At 36.7% G+C, this 20,865-nt stretch overlaps 1 protein-coding gene across 5 annotated transcripts in view; it reads left to right on the forward strand.

The window, feature by feature from the left end:
* Window positions 1-20,865, forward strand: part of RAD51B (RAD51 paralog B) — a 717,101-nt gene that overhangs the window by 9,245 nt on the left and 686,991 nt on the right. For all 5 annotated transcript variants that reach the window (XM_072761803.1, XM_072761804.1, XM_026008457.2 and 2 more), the window contains exon 5: window positions 14,316-14,452. In XM_072761803.1, the coding sequence (XP_072617904.1) occupies window positions 14,316-14,452 (137 nt within the window). The remainder of the gene's footprint in view (window positions 1-14,315; window positions 14,453-20,865) is intronic.

Here is a 20,865-nt window from a genome sequence, read left to right on the forward strand (position 1 = left end):
GAGCCAGGGGAGAAAGATTAGTTGAAAAACAAGAATTATTTCATACCTCAAGGGTGTGGTTCTCCACTTAGTACCTACTATAGGTGTTTGCAAAAATAAAGATACTCAAAATAGTCCTTACTGACCACCTGAAGTTTGCTTAGGTTACTATTTCTTTAAATTCACTTAGAAAATGATGAATATTATGAAATAGTATGAAACAATTTGGGGGAATTAAAGAAGGAATACTTAATGTATTAGGAGTATATTAGTATACAGAAAGAATATTATTTAGAGTAGTAGGAAGGAAATTTTGAAATTTGATTAACGTGAGCAAATCATAGTATTAAACTGAAGTGAACTATTTTTAGTTTCTGTTGTAGATAAAATTTGGTTCTAGGATATGATAGGTTGTGTTAGTTATATATTGTTGTACAACAAATTACTTCAAAACTGAGTGTCCTTGACGGGATGAGCACTGGGTGTTTTTCTGTATGTTGGTAAATTGAACACCAATAAAAATTAATTAAAAAAAAAAAAAAAAAAAAAAACTGAGTGTCTTGAAACAACAATTTCTTTGGGAGTGGGCTTAGCTTAGAGATATCCGTGGGGAATGCAGTATCTTTTTTATTTTTTAATTTTTTTAAATTTTTGACAGAGAGAGAGAGCTCGAGTATGAGTGAAGGGAGGGACGTGGAGAAACAGAGTGCCTGCTGAGCAGGGAGCCTGTTGTGCAACTTGATCCCAAGACTCTGGGATCATGACCTGAGCCAGAGACAGACACTTAACCGACTGAGCCACCCAGGTGCCCCTGGGATGCAGTATCTTGAAAGCTTGGTGGGGCTGGAGGATATTTCCAAGGGGGCTCACTCACGTGACTGGGAAGTTGATGCTGGTTGTTGGCAGGAAGTTACAGTTCCTCTCCAAGCAGGCTTGAGTTCCCCATGACATGATGTTTGACTTCCCCAAGGGTGAGTAATCCAAAAGAAGGCAAGATGGAAGCGGTGATTCCTTTGATGATGTAGCTGTGTAAGTTATACACTGTTAACCTCTGCTACATTCTCTTTCTTAGAAGCAAGTCATTAATACAGCTTATGTTCAAGGAAGAGAAATTTGGCTATACTTTTAGAAAGAAGTTTCAAGAATTCAAGGACTTTTTTTTTTTTTTTCTCTTTTTTCTCTTTTTTTATGGGGGGAATGGGCAGAGAGAGAGAAAGAATCTCAAGCAGGCTCCTTGCAGTGCTTGATCTCCAAACCCTGAAATCATGACCTGAACCAAAATCAAGATTTGGACGCTTAACTGACTGAGCCACCCAGGTGCCCTGAGGACACTTTTTTTAATTGAATAAGTTTGACATGTAACATTGTATGAGTTTAAGGTTTTCATCATGTTACTTTAATATATTTATATTGTAATATGATTGCTGGTATAGCAATAATTACTATATTACGTAATTATAGTACAATATTGTCTATATTCATTAGACTGCATTAAATCGCTATGGCCTATTTACTACTTATTAAAGTTTGTACTGTTAAACAGCATCACTTTTTTTTTTTTTTTAAGATTTATTTATTTTAGAGAGAGAGAGACAACGTGTTCAGGTGAACAGGGAGGGGGATGAGGGGCAGAGGGAAAGAATCTCAAGCAGATTCCCTGCTAAGTGTGGAGCCTGACATGAGACTCCATCTCACACGACCCTGAGATCGTGACCTGAGCTGACACCAAGAGTCGACACTTAACTGACTAAGCCACCCAGGCACTGCAGATACCATCACTCTTATCTCCCCATCCCCTGTTAACCATCATTTTACTCTTTTTTTTTACAGGTTTAACTTTTTTTAGATTCCACATATAACTGATATGCAGTACATATCTTTATCTGACTTATCTTACTTAGTGTAATGTGCTCAGGGTCCATCCATATTGTTGCAAATGGGAAGATACCCTCCACTCTCGTGGTTGAGTAATATTCCACTGTGTATGTATGCCACATTTAAAAATCCATTCATGTGTGATGGGCATTTAGGTTGTTTCCCTTTCTTGGCTATTGAGAAGACTGCTGTAATAAACATTAGAGTGCAGATATCTTGGTGAAATCATTTTTATGTCCTTTGGGTATATATATCTAGAAGTGGAATTGCTGAGTTGTATGTAGATGTGTTTTTAACTTTTTTAAGGAACCTCTATATTGTTTTCCATAGTGAAATGGAGGACATTTAAAAGCTGCCAGTTCTTTTCCGTGCAAGCTGCATTGGTGTGCTTACTGGTCCTGGTGTGGTGACTCAGTGGACTTACCTGGATACTCCTGAGGCACTACCTGCTTGAGAATTCTAGGGGCATAGATACTTTAAGCAAACTTGTAAGCAAGAGCAGACTCTTATATTCTTTTTTTTTTTAATTTTATTTATTTATTCATGAGAGACACAGGCAGAGGGAGAAGCAGGCTCCATGCAGGGAGCCTGATGTGAGAATCAATCCCAAGTCCCCAGGATCATGCCCTGGGCTGAAGAGGGCGCTAAACAGCTGAGCCACCTGGGCTGCCCAAGAGCAGACTCTTATATTCTGATAGTCATAAATTTAATTGTATATTTTTTCCTTGAAGATAGGCACTCTGTTTTAGATACTATACCTTATTTTATTTCCTGTCTTCTGAGAAAGATTTAAAAATGTGTGTGTACTATGCTTTGAGGATGCCTATTAAATAAATGAGTGAGTGAATCTTTAAAAGAAGCAAAAGCCCCCGGCTGTTTCAGGGTACTGCCACCAGATGGTGCCAGAATCCTATTATCTATAATGTTTTTACACCCTAGCTGGACCTCTGTTCAAATGAGTTTATAACAGCAGTGTTCCGCAGTTATAAACTTATCTAAATAGTAAAAACTGAACTTAAGGAAGATTAAAAAAAGTTACTTTTTGGTTTTTAAGTTTTAGAATAATTTTTAATGCTTTTTCACTTGGCTTTTGTCAATTCTTTCTGAATCCAAGTGGTAGTTATAAGCCATGTTGTTTTGTCATGATCTACTTGGTTGACTTGGAGCATAAATATCCTGATTGCTTGCTTATTAGTGGCAAGTTCTTTACTTTCTGTTTTAGTTACAGGTAGTCTATTCAGTTATTTTGGGTTGTTTTTTTTTTCAGCTGTTTACCTTTTATTAATAAAATTTTACTGTATATTTTATGTATATAAGATTAAATATATCCTGCGTGTGTAAGAAATGGAGTCTTATGACCTGGTGGCTTAATAAGAACCAGAGCAATACAAAAACCATTGAAACTAACTGTGGGCTTCTTCCTGGTCCTATCTTTAGCCTCCTATTGAGATGTAATCTGTATCCTGAATTTTTACCATGCCTATAATTTTTTCCTTATAGTTTTCTTTTATTGACTATGTACTTAAATATGAGATATGTGTCTCTGCCTCTCTCTCACTCTCTCTAGCTGTGTCTCTATGAATAAATAAATAAAATCTTTAAAAAATTTTTTTAAATTTTTTTTAGTCATGAGAAACACAGAGAGGCAGAGACACAGGCAGAGGGAGAAACAGGCTCCCTGCAGGGAGCCCGATGTGGGACTTGATCCCGGGACTCCGGGATCACGCCCTGTGCCGAAGGCAGACGCTCAACCACTCAGCCATCGAGGCATCCCCTCTTCTAAAGTTTTATATTTGGGTTTTACATTTAGTTTATGATCTATTTTGAATTAATTTTTGTGTTATCTATTTTGAGTTAATTGATAGAGTTGTGTAATATCTCTAATATTTCACAATTTGTGTAAATTAGAATTATTTGTTTCTTGAATATTTGATAAAACTTGCCTAAAAAATTGTCTGGTCTTGATATTTTCCTTGTGGGAAGTTTATTTTATTTTTTATTTTTTTTCTTTGTGGGAAGTTTAAAAAAATGAAATTAATTCCTTTAAATATTTATAGGACTATTCAGATTTCTTATTTCTTCCTGAGTAGTTTCGGTGAATGATATTTTTAGGCATATGCCCATTGTCTTTCCTTTTTCAAATTTATTGTCATAAAGTTATTCCCTGTGTTCTCCTTATCTTTAAATTTGGTTTTATATGTGGCTTTATTCTGCTTTTCATTCCTAATATTACCTACTTTGTCTTCTTTGTCTCTTTTTTTTTTAAAAAGTCTGATCAAAGTTTTGAGTATTATTATAGTCTTTTCAAAAGACTGTGCTTTTTGTTGTTCTTTTCTGGTCCTCTCTATCTTTTCAGTGTCTTCTACTTCAATGATTTCTGTTATTTTATTATTTCCTATGTAATTGCATGTTTTCTGGGATTAACCACAACCAACGCTCCCCCCCCCCCCGCCGCCCCCCGCCAACTTCTTGTACAGTTAACCCATAAACTTTCAGTTGTTTTTTTTTTACTCTGAGCTTATAGGCTATGAATATCCATTGCTTCATTTTTTTGTTATATAAAGCATTTTCACTTTTATTTAGTTCTAATGGTATTTTAAAATTTCCATTATGATTGCTTCTCTATTCATGCGTTAGAAAATTTTGAATATATAAATTATTTAATTAAAATTTTTCTTTTTAAAATCAGATTGTTAACCTAAATTCATTGGTCAGAAAACTTTACATGATACTGATTCTCTGAAATTTTCTGAAACTTATTTTAAGGTTTATTATGTGATCAATTTTTATAAATGCTCCAGGTGTGATTGAGAAGAATGATTATTCTCTAATAATTGAATGTTCTGCATATGACCATTAAATTAAGATTATTATATGGGTTGTTCAAATCTTCTTTGTCTTTACCAATTTCTTTCTCTGCCTGACCTAATAGTAATTTAGAAAAGGTTGTTAAAATAGCTCATTATGTTGTTGAATTGACAAAGTTACTTGTAATTCTATTATTTTTTTACTTAATGTACTTTGAGCCTATTTTATTGTGTTTAACTTAACACATTTAGAATAGTCATATGTTTCTAGAGAACTGAAGCATGTATTGTGGTTCTTCTTTGTCGTAGTTGTCACTGTTACACATGTACTGTTTAATTAGTTAGTGCATATTTTCCTCATTGGAGAATAAATTCCAAGTGGGTAGGGATTATATCTTTTTATTTTTACTGTTACATTCACAATATTAGCATATGTAGGGGGTACTTAATATTAATTGAGAGAATGAATCTGTTTTCATTTATTTGAACATGTATACAGGCAGCCTGGGTTCCTCAGTGGTTTAGCACCGCCTTCAGCCCAGGGTGTGATCCTGGAGACCTGGGAATGGAGTCCCACGTCGGGCTTCTTTCATCGAGCCTGCTTCTCCCTCTGCCTGTGTCTGTCCCCCCCCCCCCCCGCCCCGTGTGTCTCTCATGAATAAATAAATAAAATCTTAAAAAAAAACAAAAAACACTTATATAGTGCTTGTTTGCTGTAATACTTTGGTTCCTGCTACCTCTTTCATATTCTCTCCTTGAGTCTTGGAATAAGCCAAACTTTAGGGATTTTTAATGTTATTGCTATTCTGAGGTATAATATTTATTTTCATTTGTATGCCATTAAATTATCAAAATAGTACAAAATAGTACTATTAAGGAATATGATTTTTCTACTTAATTTATGTTCTATTAATGAACATCAGGGATTCTTTCATTTTAGGAGTTTTTTTTCTTAAATGTCTTTAAAGTTGTATGTATCTAATATCTGTATATCTGTATTTGCATACTTATGGATTTGTTATATATTGCTGCTTAACAAATCATTCCAAAGTTTAGTGGATAAAAACTGCAAGAAATATTTATTATGTTTCTGTGAGTCAGGAATTCAAGAGCATCTTAGCTGGTTTTCTGGTTATGATCTCTCATGAGATTATGTCAAGGTATTGGTGAGGCTGCAGTCATCTGAAAACCTGACTGGAGTTGGGGGAAGATGCTTCTAAGATGGCTTGCATATATGGCTGGAAGTTGGTCCTGGCTGTTACTGGAAGGCTTAGTTATTGGCCACCTGGACCTCTCCACTGTTTGCCTGTCTTCATGACATGACAGTTGACTTTCCCTAGAGTAAGAGATCTTAGAGAACAAAGTAGAAATGGCAATGTCTTTTATGGCCTATCTTTGGAAGATACATGGCATTACTTCTCCTATATTCTATTACACAGACACACTTGTTACAGTGTGGGAGGGGACACAGAAGGGTGTGAATACCAGAATGAGATCACTGGGTCCTTCTTAGAGCCTGGCTATCACTATATATGTGTATTTACATATGTATGTGTGTGTGTCTGTGTAAGCTTTAAAAAACTTTACATTATTACCTCTCCGTTCTCAGAGACTTTGTGGTAAGCAGAATTCTAAAATGGCCTCCCAAGGATGCTCTGCCATAATCCTGTAACCTGTGACTATGATGAGGTATTCCCGTTATTATGGTATGTTATATGGCACAATTGACTTTAAGAGAGAGGGATTATTCTGATCTACTTCCCCGGACCCTTGAAAGCTGAGCTCTCTCTGGCTAAAGAAGAAGGAGAAATGAGAAAGATTCAAAACACAAAGGTGGAAAGGGCCATGTGAGAAGGAATGTAGGTGGCCTCTAGAAGCAGTGACCAGCCCTTGGATGACAGCCAGAAAGGAAATAGGGAACTCAGACACACAGCTACAGAGTAGTGGATTGCTCAGCTGGCACCTAGATTTTGGCCCTTTGAGACTGAGCAGAGAATCCAGTCAAGCCCATCCAGGCTAACTTACAGAAGTGTGAGATAAGAAACGGGTATTGTCTTAGGCTGTTAAATTTGTGGTAATCTGTTACAGAACAATAGAGAACTAAATAGTATCAATGGAAGTGTCTAATTTTTTTTTAAAGATTTTATTTATTTATTCATGAGAGACAGAGAGAAAGAGAGAGGCAGAGACATAGCCAGAGGAAGAAGCAGGCTCCATGCAGGGAGTCCAGTGTGGGACTCGATCCCAGGACCAGGGGATCACACCCTGAGCCGAAGGTAGATGCCCAACCACTGAGCCATCCAAGCATCCTTGGAGGTGCCTAATTAATTGTATTGCATGATCTTTGTTTCTGGTTAAAAGGTCAAACCTAGAATCCCCAATATCAGGTAGAAGTTAGATCTGGTGGAGGGGAGAGAGAGGTAGAGTAATTGGTAGAATAAACTTAGATGAGGCCTGGAGACAACTGAGGGAGTAAGAATAAGTCTGGAAACATTCTGGTGGCATTTTTATAGCTGCTCTTTCCTGACTCTAACTTCCAAATTCCTTAATTTCTTTATCCCCAGTTTTGATTGATGTGAACTTCACTGAATCTTTGTATATGCAGTTATAGCACCAAGATCAAAAGTAGAACTAGAGAAGCACTACTCATGCCAAAAGCAGAAGCAGCGGAGGAGAAACCAAAGAGAAACCAATTCTGCTGAATCACAGATCAAATTGAACAACAGGGCTTTTGTCCCATTCCCTGAGAACATCAAATTCCTTACTTGTGGAATATATACGCAGATAATTCTGCATATGTTATTACTGACTATTGGTAGTAAAGATACATTTGAAATTTAAAGTTTAAAAGGTTACATTATATGGAGGTCAAACCACATGGTAGCCTTCTCATAAGGGTAATGTACATTAAATCAGTGTTTCTGAGTCTTGTTTTCATTTTCTTCCCTAAGGAGCTTTTTAGACATTTTCTTTTTCTTTTTCTTTTTCTTTTTCTTTTTTTCTTTTTTTTTCTTTCCTTTCCTTTTCTTTCTTTTCTTTTCTTTTCTTTTCTTTCTTTCTTTCTTTTTCTTTTTCTTTTTTCTTTTCCTTTCTTTCTTTCTCTTTCAAATATTTAATTTATTTATTTGAGAGAGACAAGCAGGAGTGGGGTGGGGAGAGGGGCAGAGGGAGAGGGAGAAGCGGACTCCCCATTGAGCAGGTAGCTTGACATAGGGCTCGATTCCAGGACCCCAAGATCATGGCCTGAGCCAAAGGGAGACGCTCAGCCAACTGAGCCATCCAGGTGCCCCAACATTTTCTTTTTCTTATTTATTTATTTATTTATTTATTTATTTATTTATTTATTTATTTATGATAGTCACAGAGAGAGAGAGAGAGAGGCAGAGACACAGGCAGAGGGAGAAGCAGGCTCCATGCACCGGGAGCCTGATGTGGGATCCGATCCCGGGTCTCCAGGATCGCGCCCTGGGCCAAAGGCAGGCGCCAAACCGCTGCGCCACCCAGGGATCCCCATTTTCTTTTTTTAATGAAGTTCCCCCCATGAGATTTTAATACCAGAAATACACTGTATACCTATTTATGTACTGTGTGTATATCTGTGTTTTATACAGTAAAAGCAGTGAAAGAGTAAAATCTCCATTCTCCCCTATCAAAACCCTCACCCTTCCGGTCAAGATCACCCCTGCTGAAAATGCAAAATAAAGTTGCTAATGTCATTTGGCAAAATTAAGGTTGTATTTAAAGGGATCACCAAAAACATGTTTTCATATTGTAATCCTGAAGTTATTGGACTAGAGAACTGGTCCAAACTCATGTCAATTAAAAGGGATGTGTATCTGCATATCTTTGTTAAAGGGTACCTCTGAAGAGTAAAACCTATGAAGCACTGCCAAATCTTTACAACATTTAAGAAGGATGATTATACTCAGATCCTTGTTCTACATACTAAGAAGGGATGTAGCACATTTTAATTTTATTTGTATTTCCTGATTCATTTCTAAGCTTTGTTCATGATTTAAGGAGACCAGGTGTCCTCCTTGAGGGGGTCAGTTTTGCTTTGGAAATGACTATTCTACTATCCTGAAAAGAAGCAGGATGCCAGGATCCTATTTTGGCATCCTTATTTTTCCTCAGAACAGTTCAATATACAGTTCTTTTTCTTTCTTATTGCAAGGTTAGTTGTGGCCTCCAAGATCACAGGAGCGAATAAGGCAGGGTTGTAAACTTAAATGCCTACAAGGTCCAAGCATGTCATAAAAATGCATAAACAATCAAGTATAAGACATAAATGTTGATTAGTCAGTTTTGACTGCTTATCCTGCTTACTACAGCAGCAAACATTTATTTTTCTTGCCCATGGGTGTGTAGGTTGGCCAAGATGGGTCTCATCTTCAAAATACAGTCAGGTTAAGGTGTGCTCCACGTGTAACAACAGCAGTAGGTTTACTAGGGAGAAATTTCTAATTGGCGTTCCTTGACTGTAATTCACTGACATGGTTTGTTTGCCCTGCCTAGTGTTTTGAAAGGCAAGATAACCAGGCCTCTGTCCTAATACAGGAGTTTAGCAGTTGTGGTTGATTGGGTCATTGTTCCTAATTCTTCACTCACTTCCAGCTTTAGAAATAAACGTCTTTCTCCATAAAGGTTTCAAAGAATCTTTTATATGGCACATGTTATATGATTGTTAAATGAATGATTATTCCCTTGATATTGTTTGGTGTTTTTTTTAACCGTGAGGCTTGGGGTACTTGTCATTTCCATGTCCTCTTGTGTTCCCCACCCTTCTTCTTTTTTTGTCTCTTGCCATGTATTTGAAAGACAGCAGTTGTTAATATGAAATAAGAGGGAGTGGTGGAGAAAATCCAAGGTATAAAATCTTCCACGTGTTGTAAAGTGATTTAAGATTAAGGTTTTTTAGGGAAGGCAAAGTGCTATCTAGCCATTCTGAAATTGTCTGAGATTTTGTTTGCTTGTTTTAGGATTTTAAGAATTAGTTATTTATAAAATGAATTCTGTAGGTCTGAAGGTCTAATCATATTTCTACATAATTGTAGAGCAAATGGAGACAAATGATGGGTGAGGAGTGTCATTAAAAAAAAATGATACAAAATTTTCACAAGCTCTTTTCCCAGATCAGAACCAGGCAGTCCTTAAATTTTCTTGGATGAAGTATTGGCTTGGTGGATGGCCCATCCTGTTGCCTCCACCTTGAATGAGAGGAGAGTTAACTTGGTTTTAGGTCCTAATGGGTCCAGGTTTCACAATCATCTCAATCATTCAGTTTCACTAAAGATTAAAATGACTAGGCTTCATTTTTACTTCAGAACAATTAGACTTTCTTTTCTTGAGATTAATTCTCTTCCTTTTTTTTTTTTTTTTAAATTCTCTTTCTTCTTTAAACTAATTATTAATATCTGCTTTCTTGTTGTTAATAGTCGAGTGATCTTTACCACTGGTTATTTCCTTCCGTTCTTTTATTTCTCAGGCGGGGTTGAGGCTCACAATCTAAACTCTATGAAGCTGATTGTATTTTACTGGTGTCTTCAGTGTGTAAGTGGTGTATTCACTGAGTTTCCAAGAAGCAACTGACTGAGACTTTCTGGTTTGGCATGTTCTCTCTTTCTAACCGCCATTGGAGCTGAACCTGGGAACTGAACACAACTTGAAATTTTGTGGTTTGGCTGGTAGAATTCAGAGCTAAACTATCTGAAGCTAAAAATTATTAATGTTGAAATGTTTTAACCCACTAAGTAAACCTGAAAAAATAATGAAATTTAACTCCAGTCAGCCCATCAGAATTGCATACAGCATACATTTTTTTGAGTCTAGGAAGAGAGTGAAAAATATATGAAGAGGATCTGAGATTGCTGAAGAAATAGAAATTAGTTATGATAGCTTAAAATAATGTAATTATCGAACTTTAAATGCAAAATAAAAACAAAACAAACCCAGAATTCTTATAAAGTTATTCACATAATGTTCTACTTTTCCCAAGACTATACTGAATAGTACCTGAAAATAATGAAGTAGGAAAAAAAATGCCAGTTATACTTGTTTAACTTTTCAGATTTTTTTACATGTTTTCTTTAAAGATGGAACAATAAGAGAATACCTTACATTTTCTTGGGACTTGATATGTTACTTAATGTTTTCATATGTATCATTTTAATTAAAATGGTGGCTTGTTTTACCTTTCCACTAAAAATCACAAAGCGTTTAATGGATTTAAGCTCATTAAATCTCAGACCCTGTCTAAAACCTGGTGTGTACATAGTACGTATAGAAAGGCCGCTCTCTGTTCCTCCCATTAGTTAGCATCCTGAAGAGTAACCATTTTTCATTTTCTAGATCCACTTTCAACTTTTACGGACCAAAGCTACCTTTCCTCTGATTTCTGATGATTAACTTGATCCATGCTGTCTTTGATAATGATAAAAGGTCTGTGAAGAGTGTTTGGGGCTCTTTAAAATTAGCAGTTTCCAAAGCGGAGTATGTAAGATGGTCCATTAGGTTGTGGGAAAATTTTTTTGAACTTTTATTGGTATTTCAACCTAAAAAATGAAGTAAACCTTAATTAGGTTTAACATATAGATGGACACTGGCATCTTCACTTCGTCTGTATGTCAGACTGTCATGTGTCACGTATAGTCCATGAGGAAGTGATACAGAAGATCGACAGAAGCACCTTGCTTCATCTTCCCAGCATACTGGGATGAATTGTACATGTACCTAGTTAGGTGGATTTTGTTTTTAACTAAGCCAAATCTCACAAAACAGACAAACGGCATAAAAAGATTCCTGCAAAGAAACTGTATATTGGAGACCATACTAGTAATGTGGTAGCAGTGAACCACATGCACAAACAAGTCAGAGCTAATGAATTTCCCCTGACTAATGAAGTAAAAGTCAATGACAGGCTGATTCCATTTGAGAATACACCCAAAAAATTTTGAAATTCTGAAGATAATTTGATATACCAAATTATATCCATTATCATTTATTAATGAAACTTTTGTTTTTGTTTTTTTGTCCCTTGAAATACTGAGTAATGGTAGTAGGAAGCCATCAAAATTAAGAAACACACAGGATAGTGGTGCCTGGGTAGCTCTGTTGGTTAAGCACCCGATTCTTGATTTTGGCTTAGGTCATGATCTCAGGGTGGTGGGATTGAGCCCTGAGTTTGGTTCCCTGCTTGGTGGGGAATCTGTTTGAGATTCTCTCTCTCTCTCTCTCTTTCTCTCTCTCTCTGCCCTTCACCCCTACTCAGACTCTCTCCCTCTCAAATAAATCTTAAAAAAAAAAAAATCTGTCAACTAATAAGATATGAGGGGCACCTTGGGAGCTTAGTCAGTTAAGCATCTGCCTTTGGCTCAGGTCATGATCTTGGGATTGAGCCCTGAGTGGGGCTCCCTGCTCAGCGGGGAGTCTGCTCCCTCTCCTGTCCCTGCTCCCCCACCCCCACCCCCACTTATGTACACACACACACTCTCTCTCTCAAATAAATAAACAAAATCTTAAAAAATAAGATATGAAACTATTTTTAAATGCTTATTTAAAAATTTTTAATCCCTATCTTATCTTAAAAAATAAGATATGAAATTATTTTTAAATGCTTATTTAAAATTTTTAATCCCTATCTTATGTGTACTTTATATTATCTATAATGTATTAGTAAAATAGTGTGTATATAATAAACATGCATACATTGGAAGACCATACTAAATTTTGTCTGTTTTTGGTTGGTCTGACTATGTAATCAAAAATTTTGGAGACCCCTTTTCTTTCTTTCTTTTTTTTTTTTTAAACCACAAAAGGGATATTTATTTACAGTATCAGATCCAAAACAAGAAGGCAAAGTATCCCCACACTGGACCTTAGCTGGGAACATGCACTATCAGCAACTCAAATATTTTGTTGCTCTGTTCATACCTAGGAATGACCATGAGAGTGAGTTGAGTATTGATTTTGGGGGTTATAAAAAATTTTTATAGTGAGTAGGAGAATCCCCAAACATGGGAGTCATGGACAGTGAGGTCCTTTAATCTGGCTTGCATTACCCATAAATTAAAAAAAAAAAAAGACTCTATTTGTCTAATAAAATAGGTTATTTAAATTTGAGGTTCATATTTGTAATGTGAGACTTTGTAATGTGGTGGATAAGTATAATTAATATTCAAGCCCTATTACTGATTCTCTAAGTGACCTTGTGGAGACCCCTTTTCATTGATTACTCATGATCTGGCAAACTGTTATTGGTAGCAACAATTTATTCTGAAAGTCTAAATCACTGTGTAGAAATTATAATAAATCAGCATGTAGTTTGTAACTTGTGAGCTTTTGTTTTTTAATGTTGAGCCTTGATAAATGAAAGTTAGCTTCAGTCTAAATTTTAAGACTGTAGCTCTCAAAAGTATACAGCAGCATAAGCATCACCTGGGAATTTATTAGAAATGTAAATTCTTAGGCTACATCCCGGATCTATGGAACCAGAGATGCTGGTTAATAAGCTTGCCAGGGAATTCCAATGCTCACTTAAGTTTGAGAACCACTGGTGTAAATGATGTAGACTCATTGATCATCCCTTATTTCTTCCTACTTGGTATATCTGAGACTGTTTATTCAAATATTTATAATCTTAGTCTAAGCTCAGACTTTCTCATCTCTCCCTGAGATTTTTTTTTTGCTATTCCTTCCCTCTTGTTCTTTTCCCTTCCTTTGTGAAAAATGTGTGTTAAAGTCATTAGTGTTATTTTCACAAAAGGGGGAATGTTTTGATTCCTAAAATTTGGATGTCACCACCAATGTGATAAATAGCATGTGTTTTAAAGGGGGTATTTTTTTAACATTTTCAAATTAATTTTTATTAACTATCTCTAGTTGGATTTGAATATGCATGTATATAATTTTCTATTTTTTCTCATCTTTAGCTTCCTGATTTCAAATTTTATAATTTTAGATGGCTTTCTACCAACTAAAATTTCAAAACATACTTCAATGTATGAATCATCTAGATTCAACAATTGTTGAATTTTGTTATATTTGCTTAATCTCTCTCTGTATACACACGCATGTGTGTGCACATGCCTTTTTTATTTTTGCTGAAGCATTTGGAAATAAATTGTATACATCAGTGTTCTTCACCTCTAAATTCTTTACTGTTCACAATAAAGATCAAAGTAGCTTTTTAGGGGACTGGTACAAAATTGTTCTTTTAAAAGGCCAATACATAAGAATGCTAAACCAATTAATAGAGCCTCTTAAATGTTTTCAAGTTCCTTCTATAAATGTCTTAATGAGGAAAAGATATAGAACTCCCAGTTCTGAATGTATAAATGCACCCTCCAGCCTCTCTCAACCAAAGCTTTTCATCTGAACTGCAGAACATAAAGCATGGTTTGAGTGACTATTTTCTCATTTTTCCCAAGGATGGTATCAAACTAGTACCAACACAGACACATAAGGGAGAAGTTAATTCCTTACATACAGTAGATGTATTAGAATGTTTGAAGAACATTCTAAGGAATATTAAGAAACATTAAGGAACTCCAGGAGCCCAGATTAGTGGGACTGTGCAAGTGGCAAGTTCTTAAGAGAATTTTGCTTTGACTAGCTTGTGATGTTTATATAAATAACTTTAAAAAAATTTTTTTTAAGATTACAGGCCCACCAGGTTGTGGAAAAACTCAGTTTTGTATAATGATGAGCATTTTGGCCACATTACCTACCAACATGGGAGGATTAGAAGGAGATGTTGTGTACATCGACACAGAGTCAGCATTTAGTGCTGAAAGGTGGGAAATTTTATTCTTTTCTATTGTAATGTTTAATTTTGTAACTTATAGCATGTAACATTTTCAAACAGGTTAACATTTACCTTTCCTTTGTGAGAATGCAGAATGCTAGATACTGTTTTAAATGAATTTTCCTTTTAAAATTAACACAGGAAGCAGTTTCTTTTTGTCTTTTCTATCGCTTTGTCATTGGTTTAAGGGAGGTTCCTGGATAAGCTCCATTTCAGGAAGTCAGGAAGAAAGAAGTTTAAGAAACAGAAAGGGATGTAAGTGGAAATGGGGAAGAGGGAAAATTAATAAAAAAGAAAAAAGGTAAGGTGCTATGTAACTAATTTCTAGTTGGAAGTAAAATATTAGTGAATGGAATAGTTGCAAATTTCAAAATATATTTTGATTGAGAGTATTTCACTTCAATCTCTGCAATAGTATGGTAAGAAACACACTGATGGTAAGTGTACCTATCCTTGGAAAGGAAAGATTTCCTTAGTTTGGCTGGGACCTTTAACATTGTATGAAAAGGATTTGGTTATTTGGGTAATTTTGTACACGTGAAAATAAGTTTGCCCTTCTTCAACCTTCCCCCCCAACCCCCCTCCCCAGTTCTGATTGACTTTCATGAGCATAGTACTTATAGGTCTGGAGAATGATTCAATTCTGTTCTTTTAGTCAAGGTGTAGTATAGGTATAGTCCTTTGAGTCTTTCTTTAACTCTGTCATTATGAATCACATTTCTCTCTTATTTTTCTCTAAGGATACTAGTTAGATCAAAGTGTATTCCTTGACCAGATAAGTTCCAAATGAATTGTTTTGCATAGGGCTTATTTGCTTTGTTCTGTGTTGCTTGGTTATCTATTCTAAATATATGCCACTGGTTTGTCAGCTTTGTGAATTTGTGTTATATCTTTATCTTCAAAGCCAAATCTAGTGACTGACACATATTAACTGCTCAGAAAATGTTTGATGAATGAATTGACAGGTGTTACTCTCAACTGTGAAATCCAGATACCATTTCCTATTAAAAGGAATGAGAATTCTTGGAGAAATGGCTGCTTCCAGCACTAGAGTGGGAAATTTTTAAGTTGAGTCTGAAACATCATTATCAGATACCAAGGAAGCTCTCAAAGACTACTTTGTACTTAGGGGTCAACCTGAACAGGCTCTCGTGGCCAAAGATGGGACAAATTGACCACCAATAAGAATGACAGTAGGTTAAAACCCATAAAATATGTTTAAATTCATGAATTTATATAAGGAAATGAACAGCAGCTAATTGATTAGTATTGAAAAATTTTTTTTTAATTTTTTTTTTTTTTTTAATTTATGATAGTCACAGAGAGAGAGAGAGAGAGGCAGAGACACAGGCAGAGGGAGAAGCAGGCTCCATGCACCGGGAGCCCGATGTGGGATTCGATCCCGGGTCTCCAGGATCGCGCCCTGGGCCAAAGGCAGGTGCCAAACCGCTGTGCCACCCAGGGATCCCAGTATTGAAAATTTTGGAGAAGCAACTCATTATTTTGAAAATGAGTTTTAAAAAAAGGAAATTGGGGGATCCCTGGGTGGCTCAGTGGTTTAGCACCTGCCTTTGGCCCAGGGCCTGATCCTGGAGTCCCAGGATCGAGTCCCAGGATCGAGTCCCACATCGGGCTCCCTGCATGGAGCCTGCTTCTCCCTCTGCCTGTGTCTCTGCCTCTCTCTCTCTCTCTCTCTATGTCTATCATAAATAAATAAATAAATAAATAAATCTTAGAAAAAAAAAGGAAATCAAACATCTATTCTTTTTCTATATGAACTGTATTACTAAATAGCAAATAGGTCTTTTTAGAGGAGGAGTATTCCAGTAATAAAGGAAGAAGGAATGATAGAATGTTACCAAATTACAAACCTTAACGATCTAACAGATCTAGACATTGAATATTGTGATATAATGAGAAATCCATATTTTGTCTTTGTCCTGATTCTTGGCCACAGATCTTCTAAAACCTTTGGAATTTCCTGAGTAATAGAGGTGCCAGGAGTATCATTTGTTATTCATCATCAGCCCCTTTCAACCTAATCTTAGTTTATGCTAATGAGATGACTCTTGGTGGGCCCCTGGATGGCTTGGTGGGCCCCTGGATGGTTGCAGATCATGATGTTATAATAAGATTATAGGATTGGAACTTTCAGCTCCACCCATCCCCCTCCCCCCAACCTCTGTGGAAGAGAAAGAGACTGGTAACTGGTTAATTGCCAGTGGCTGATGCTTTAATCAATAATGCTTATGTAATGGAGTCTCCACAAAAATCTCTGAATGATAGGGTTTGGAGAGCTTCTGGGTTGGTAAAACACATCAAGGTGCTGAGAGGGTGGTGTGCCTTGGAGCCCTCTCCCATTTTTTTTTTTTAAGATTTTATTTATTTATTCATAAGAGACACACAGAGAGAGGCAGAGATAACAGCCAGAGGGAGGGACAGGCTCTCTACAGGGAGCTTGATGCAGAACTTGGTCCCAGGACCCGGGGATCACTACCTGAGCCAAAGGCAGATGCTCAACCACCAAGCCACCCAGGTGCCCAGAGCCCTCCCCCATCTTTTCCTGAGTTGTATCTTTTATTCTTTGTAATAACTTGGTAATAGTAAGTAAAGTGCCTTACTGAGATCTGTGCACCATTTTAGTGAAATTATTGAATTTGAAGAGGGGTGTGTGGGAACTCCTGATTTGTAGTTGCTCAGTTGGTCAAAAGTAGTAGTAGTAGTAGTAGTAGTAGTAGTAGTAGTAGTAGTCCCAGAGTTCCAAAACTTGTGATTAATGTCCCAAGTTAGGAGGGCAGTCTTGTGGGTCTGAGCCCTTAAACTGTGGGGTCTGAGCTAATTCCTGGTAGTTAAGTGTCAGATACACAGTTGGTGTATATAAGGAATTAAACAATTGCATGGTATGGAAAACCCAAACATTTGCTGTCAGAAGTGTGGTGAGTAAAAACAGTTCATAAACATAAAAGGCTACTAGCATCACAAAAAAGAAAACTAGTCATTGTGGTACCTCCTGATATAAGAATAGTCAAGTCTGAATGTGATCACGCTTTCAGATCCAACTACCAGTTTATAACATATACAGAGAAGAGACGAATATGTAAAACCACACCAGCAATATCCAAACTGGGAAATGACAGAATAAATGATTGTTGGAGTTGGAGGAGGAACTTTTGGATTAAAAGAGATTTGAAAGTTATTTCTGCCTTCATCACCTTATACCTTGCCTACATTACCTGTATACCTTAAACTTACACAATGTTATATGCCAATTATATCTCAATAAAACTGGGGAAAAAAAGATATATTGGTCAAATGCAATGTGATGAACTTACATGGATCTTAAATAAATCATTAAAAAGAACAGAAGCATAAACATATGAAGCCACTGAAAGTCTGAACACTGAAATATATTTGATGCTAACATTATTAAAGACATTCGTTTACTGAGGTTGGCCAAATGAAAGGTACTCTTTAAAATGTCAATGACTAAAAAAAATAAAAAAATAAAAAAATAAAAAAATAAAATAAAATGTCAATGACTAACCTTCAACTAACAAGCCAAAAACAAGTTGGAAATGAGGAGGTAAAATTTTAGTTCCTTTAATGGAATTATGTTTCTTCCTTTTTTTTTTTTTTTTTAAGATGTTATTTTTAAGTAATCTCTACACTCAATGTGGGGCTTGAACTCAACAACCCCAAGATCAAGGGTTGCATGCTCTACTGACTAAGCCAGCCATGTGCCCCTGGAATTATATTTCATAATTCACAAGGAGCCTTTATGAAGGTCATTGGAGGATAGGGGTTGAAATTTATATTGTTTTTACTTTTCTAGTCTGTTCTCCACAGGCTGAAAGAGTGTGGTCATCTGGTTGCCACATGGATTGCATTCTGAGGTGTGGTGATAGGGTCAGGTGGAATAAAAAATACCAGTTCTCTTTTGACAAACTGCCCTTTGGAGAGTTTCTCATGGTGGGTCAGAGAATGGAGCTGGGTCTGTACTGTGAGGTCACATTTCATTTGTGCTATTACAGGACTACTTGACCCCTATTTGTATTTTTTTGGGGAAGATTAATCAGTTAGGAAAGCTTTTTGCTGCAAGTTAACTGAATACCCACAGAATAGTGAGTTGGTGGTCGTGGGCTCTGATTCTGCCACTCAGTGATGATAGGGAGACTTAGGGCTGGTGTATTTTTAGGCATCTTGTCCAGTCAGTAGGAAAGGAGAGGACTAGCTATATGTTTTATTAGGAAAATATGTTTTTCCCAGAATGTCTCTTGCCCTCTTTTGGATTCCTTTTCATCCTCTGGAATTGTCCTGCAGATTTCTCACTGGACCACCCCTAAATACAGGGTAGAGTGGGGAAAGGAGGGGAAAAGATTGTTATAATAAGCATGATGAGTTTCCTGGGGCTGGTTAACATTGTTGCCTGGATAAAATTGGAGTTCTCATGGTAAAAAAGAAAAAAGAAGTGGGAATGGATATTTGTAGGTAATTAATAGTGTCTGTCACCACTGGGACTGTTTCTGGACTTAGGGAAGAGGTAAAAGCATGAAAATATGAGACTCAAATATATCTTAGCTTTCTGTATGCCTCTGTATGTAGCAGTGTCTTCATTTTGTGCCTATAAGCAAGCTATCAGATCAGCAGAAATGAGAACGTGAATTGAAGGATTATTCTGAGGAAGGTTGAAGGATTTGTATAAAGAAGTGCCTTAGTAGCTCAGTTGGTTAAGTGTCTGACTCTTGATTTTGGCTTAGGTCATGATTTCAGGGTTGTGAGATAGCCCTACATTGAGCTCCATGCTGGGCATGGATCTTGGTTAAGATTCTCTCTCTCCCTGTAGCTCTCTTCACCCCCCACCCCTCTCCTTGTCTCTCTCTGAAGAAAAAAAACCAACCCAATTTGCATATAGAGAATTTAATGTAAATGATAAAAAGTAGAAAATAATTTTAATTTTTAAATAATAAATTGCTAGATACCTTTTTATGAAGGAGGAAAGAAAAAAATAAAGGAGTAAATAAAAATTGCTTAAGTTTAAAATGCATTTTGAAAAAAGAAAACCTTATAGATGATGTATTAAAAGCACTTTGGAAAGATTAGTTATGTATATATTTTTAAAGATTATTTCAGAGAGAGAGAGCATGCACATGCACAATGGGGAAGGGCAGAGGGAAAGGGAGAGAGAGAGTCCCAAGCAGATTCTATGCTGGAGCCTGCTGTGGTGGGGCTCTATTTCACCATCCTGAGACCATGACCTGAGCTGAAAGAAACCAAAAGTCGGTCATTCAACTAACTGTGCCGCTCAGGCATCCCAATTAGGTATATGTTTTAAGGAGTTTATTTTTGGGATGTCTGGGTGGCTCAGCTGTTGAGTGTCTGCCTTTGGCTCAGGGCATGATCCCGGAGTTCTGGGATCAAGTCCCACATCAGGCTCCTGCATGGAACCTGCTTCTCCCTCTGCCTTTGTCTCTGCCTCTTTCTCTCTCTGTGTCTCTCATGAATAAATAAAATCTTAAAAAAAAAAAGTTTATTTTTACATATCTTTGAGAAGATAATCTAAAATAGTATGTTAAGGGACACCTGGGTGACTCAGCGATTGAGCATTTGCCTTTGGCTCAGGGCGTGATCCTGGGGTTCTGGGATCGAGTCCCACACCAGGTTCCTTATAAGGAGCCTGCTTCTCCCTCTGCCTATGTCTCTGCCTCTCTCTGTGTTTCTCATGAATAAATAAATATAATATTAAAAAAAATAAAATAGTATATGTTAAGTGTGTTCACCACAGACTGAAATTATATCTCCAAACTTATTAATAATTACATAATAGTAGAATCTAGTGCTAAGGTATTCAGGGACTACCTCGGCAAGAGGGGATTGATAAGTAAGTAGAGTTCTGGGTCTCCCTTTCTCATTGATTCAGAAGAGTCTGCTTAAGATCTGAGATAGTTATAGGTACTCTATGCTTACATACATTGAGAATATGGATAAATAGATTAATCTAGTGATTGTACAGAAATTTTGGCAACCATGAGAATTCTAGTATATGTGAATTGAGTGACTACTGTATTATCCGTTTTGGAGGTAATTAGGAAAGGATGGAACCAGAGGTTAAGAATAAAAAAGGAAGGATGGTAAATAGTAATAGATGTTTTCAAAATACAATTTTGGGGGCAGCCCCGGTGGCGCAGCTGTTTGGCACCGCCTACAGCCCAGGGTGTGATCCTGGAGACCCGGGATCGAGTCCCACGTTGGGCTCCCTGCATGGAGCCTGCTTCTCCCTCTGCCTGTGTCTCTGCCTGTCTCTCTCTCTCTGAATGAATAAATAAATAAATATTTTTAAAAAGTACAATTTTGGGAGAAATAAAATGGATAAAAGAAGGTAAAACTAGGTCTTAGAACTGCAAG

This window comes from Vulpes vulpes, chromosome 6 (genome assembly GCF_048418805.1).
Source record: "Vulpes vulpes isolate BD-2025 chromosome 6, VulVul3, whole genome shotgun sequence".
Classification (NCBI taxonomy): Eukaryota; Metazoa; Chordata; class Mammalia; order Carnivora; family Canidae; genus Vulpes; species Vulpes vulpes.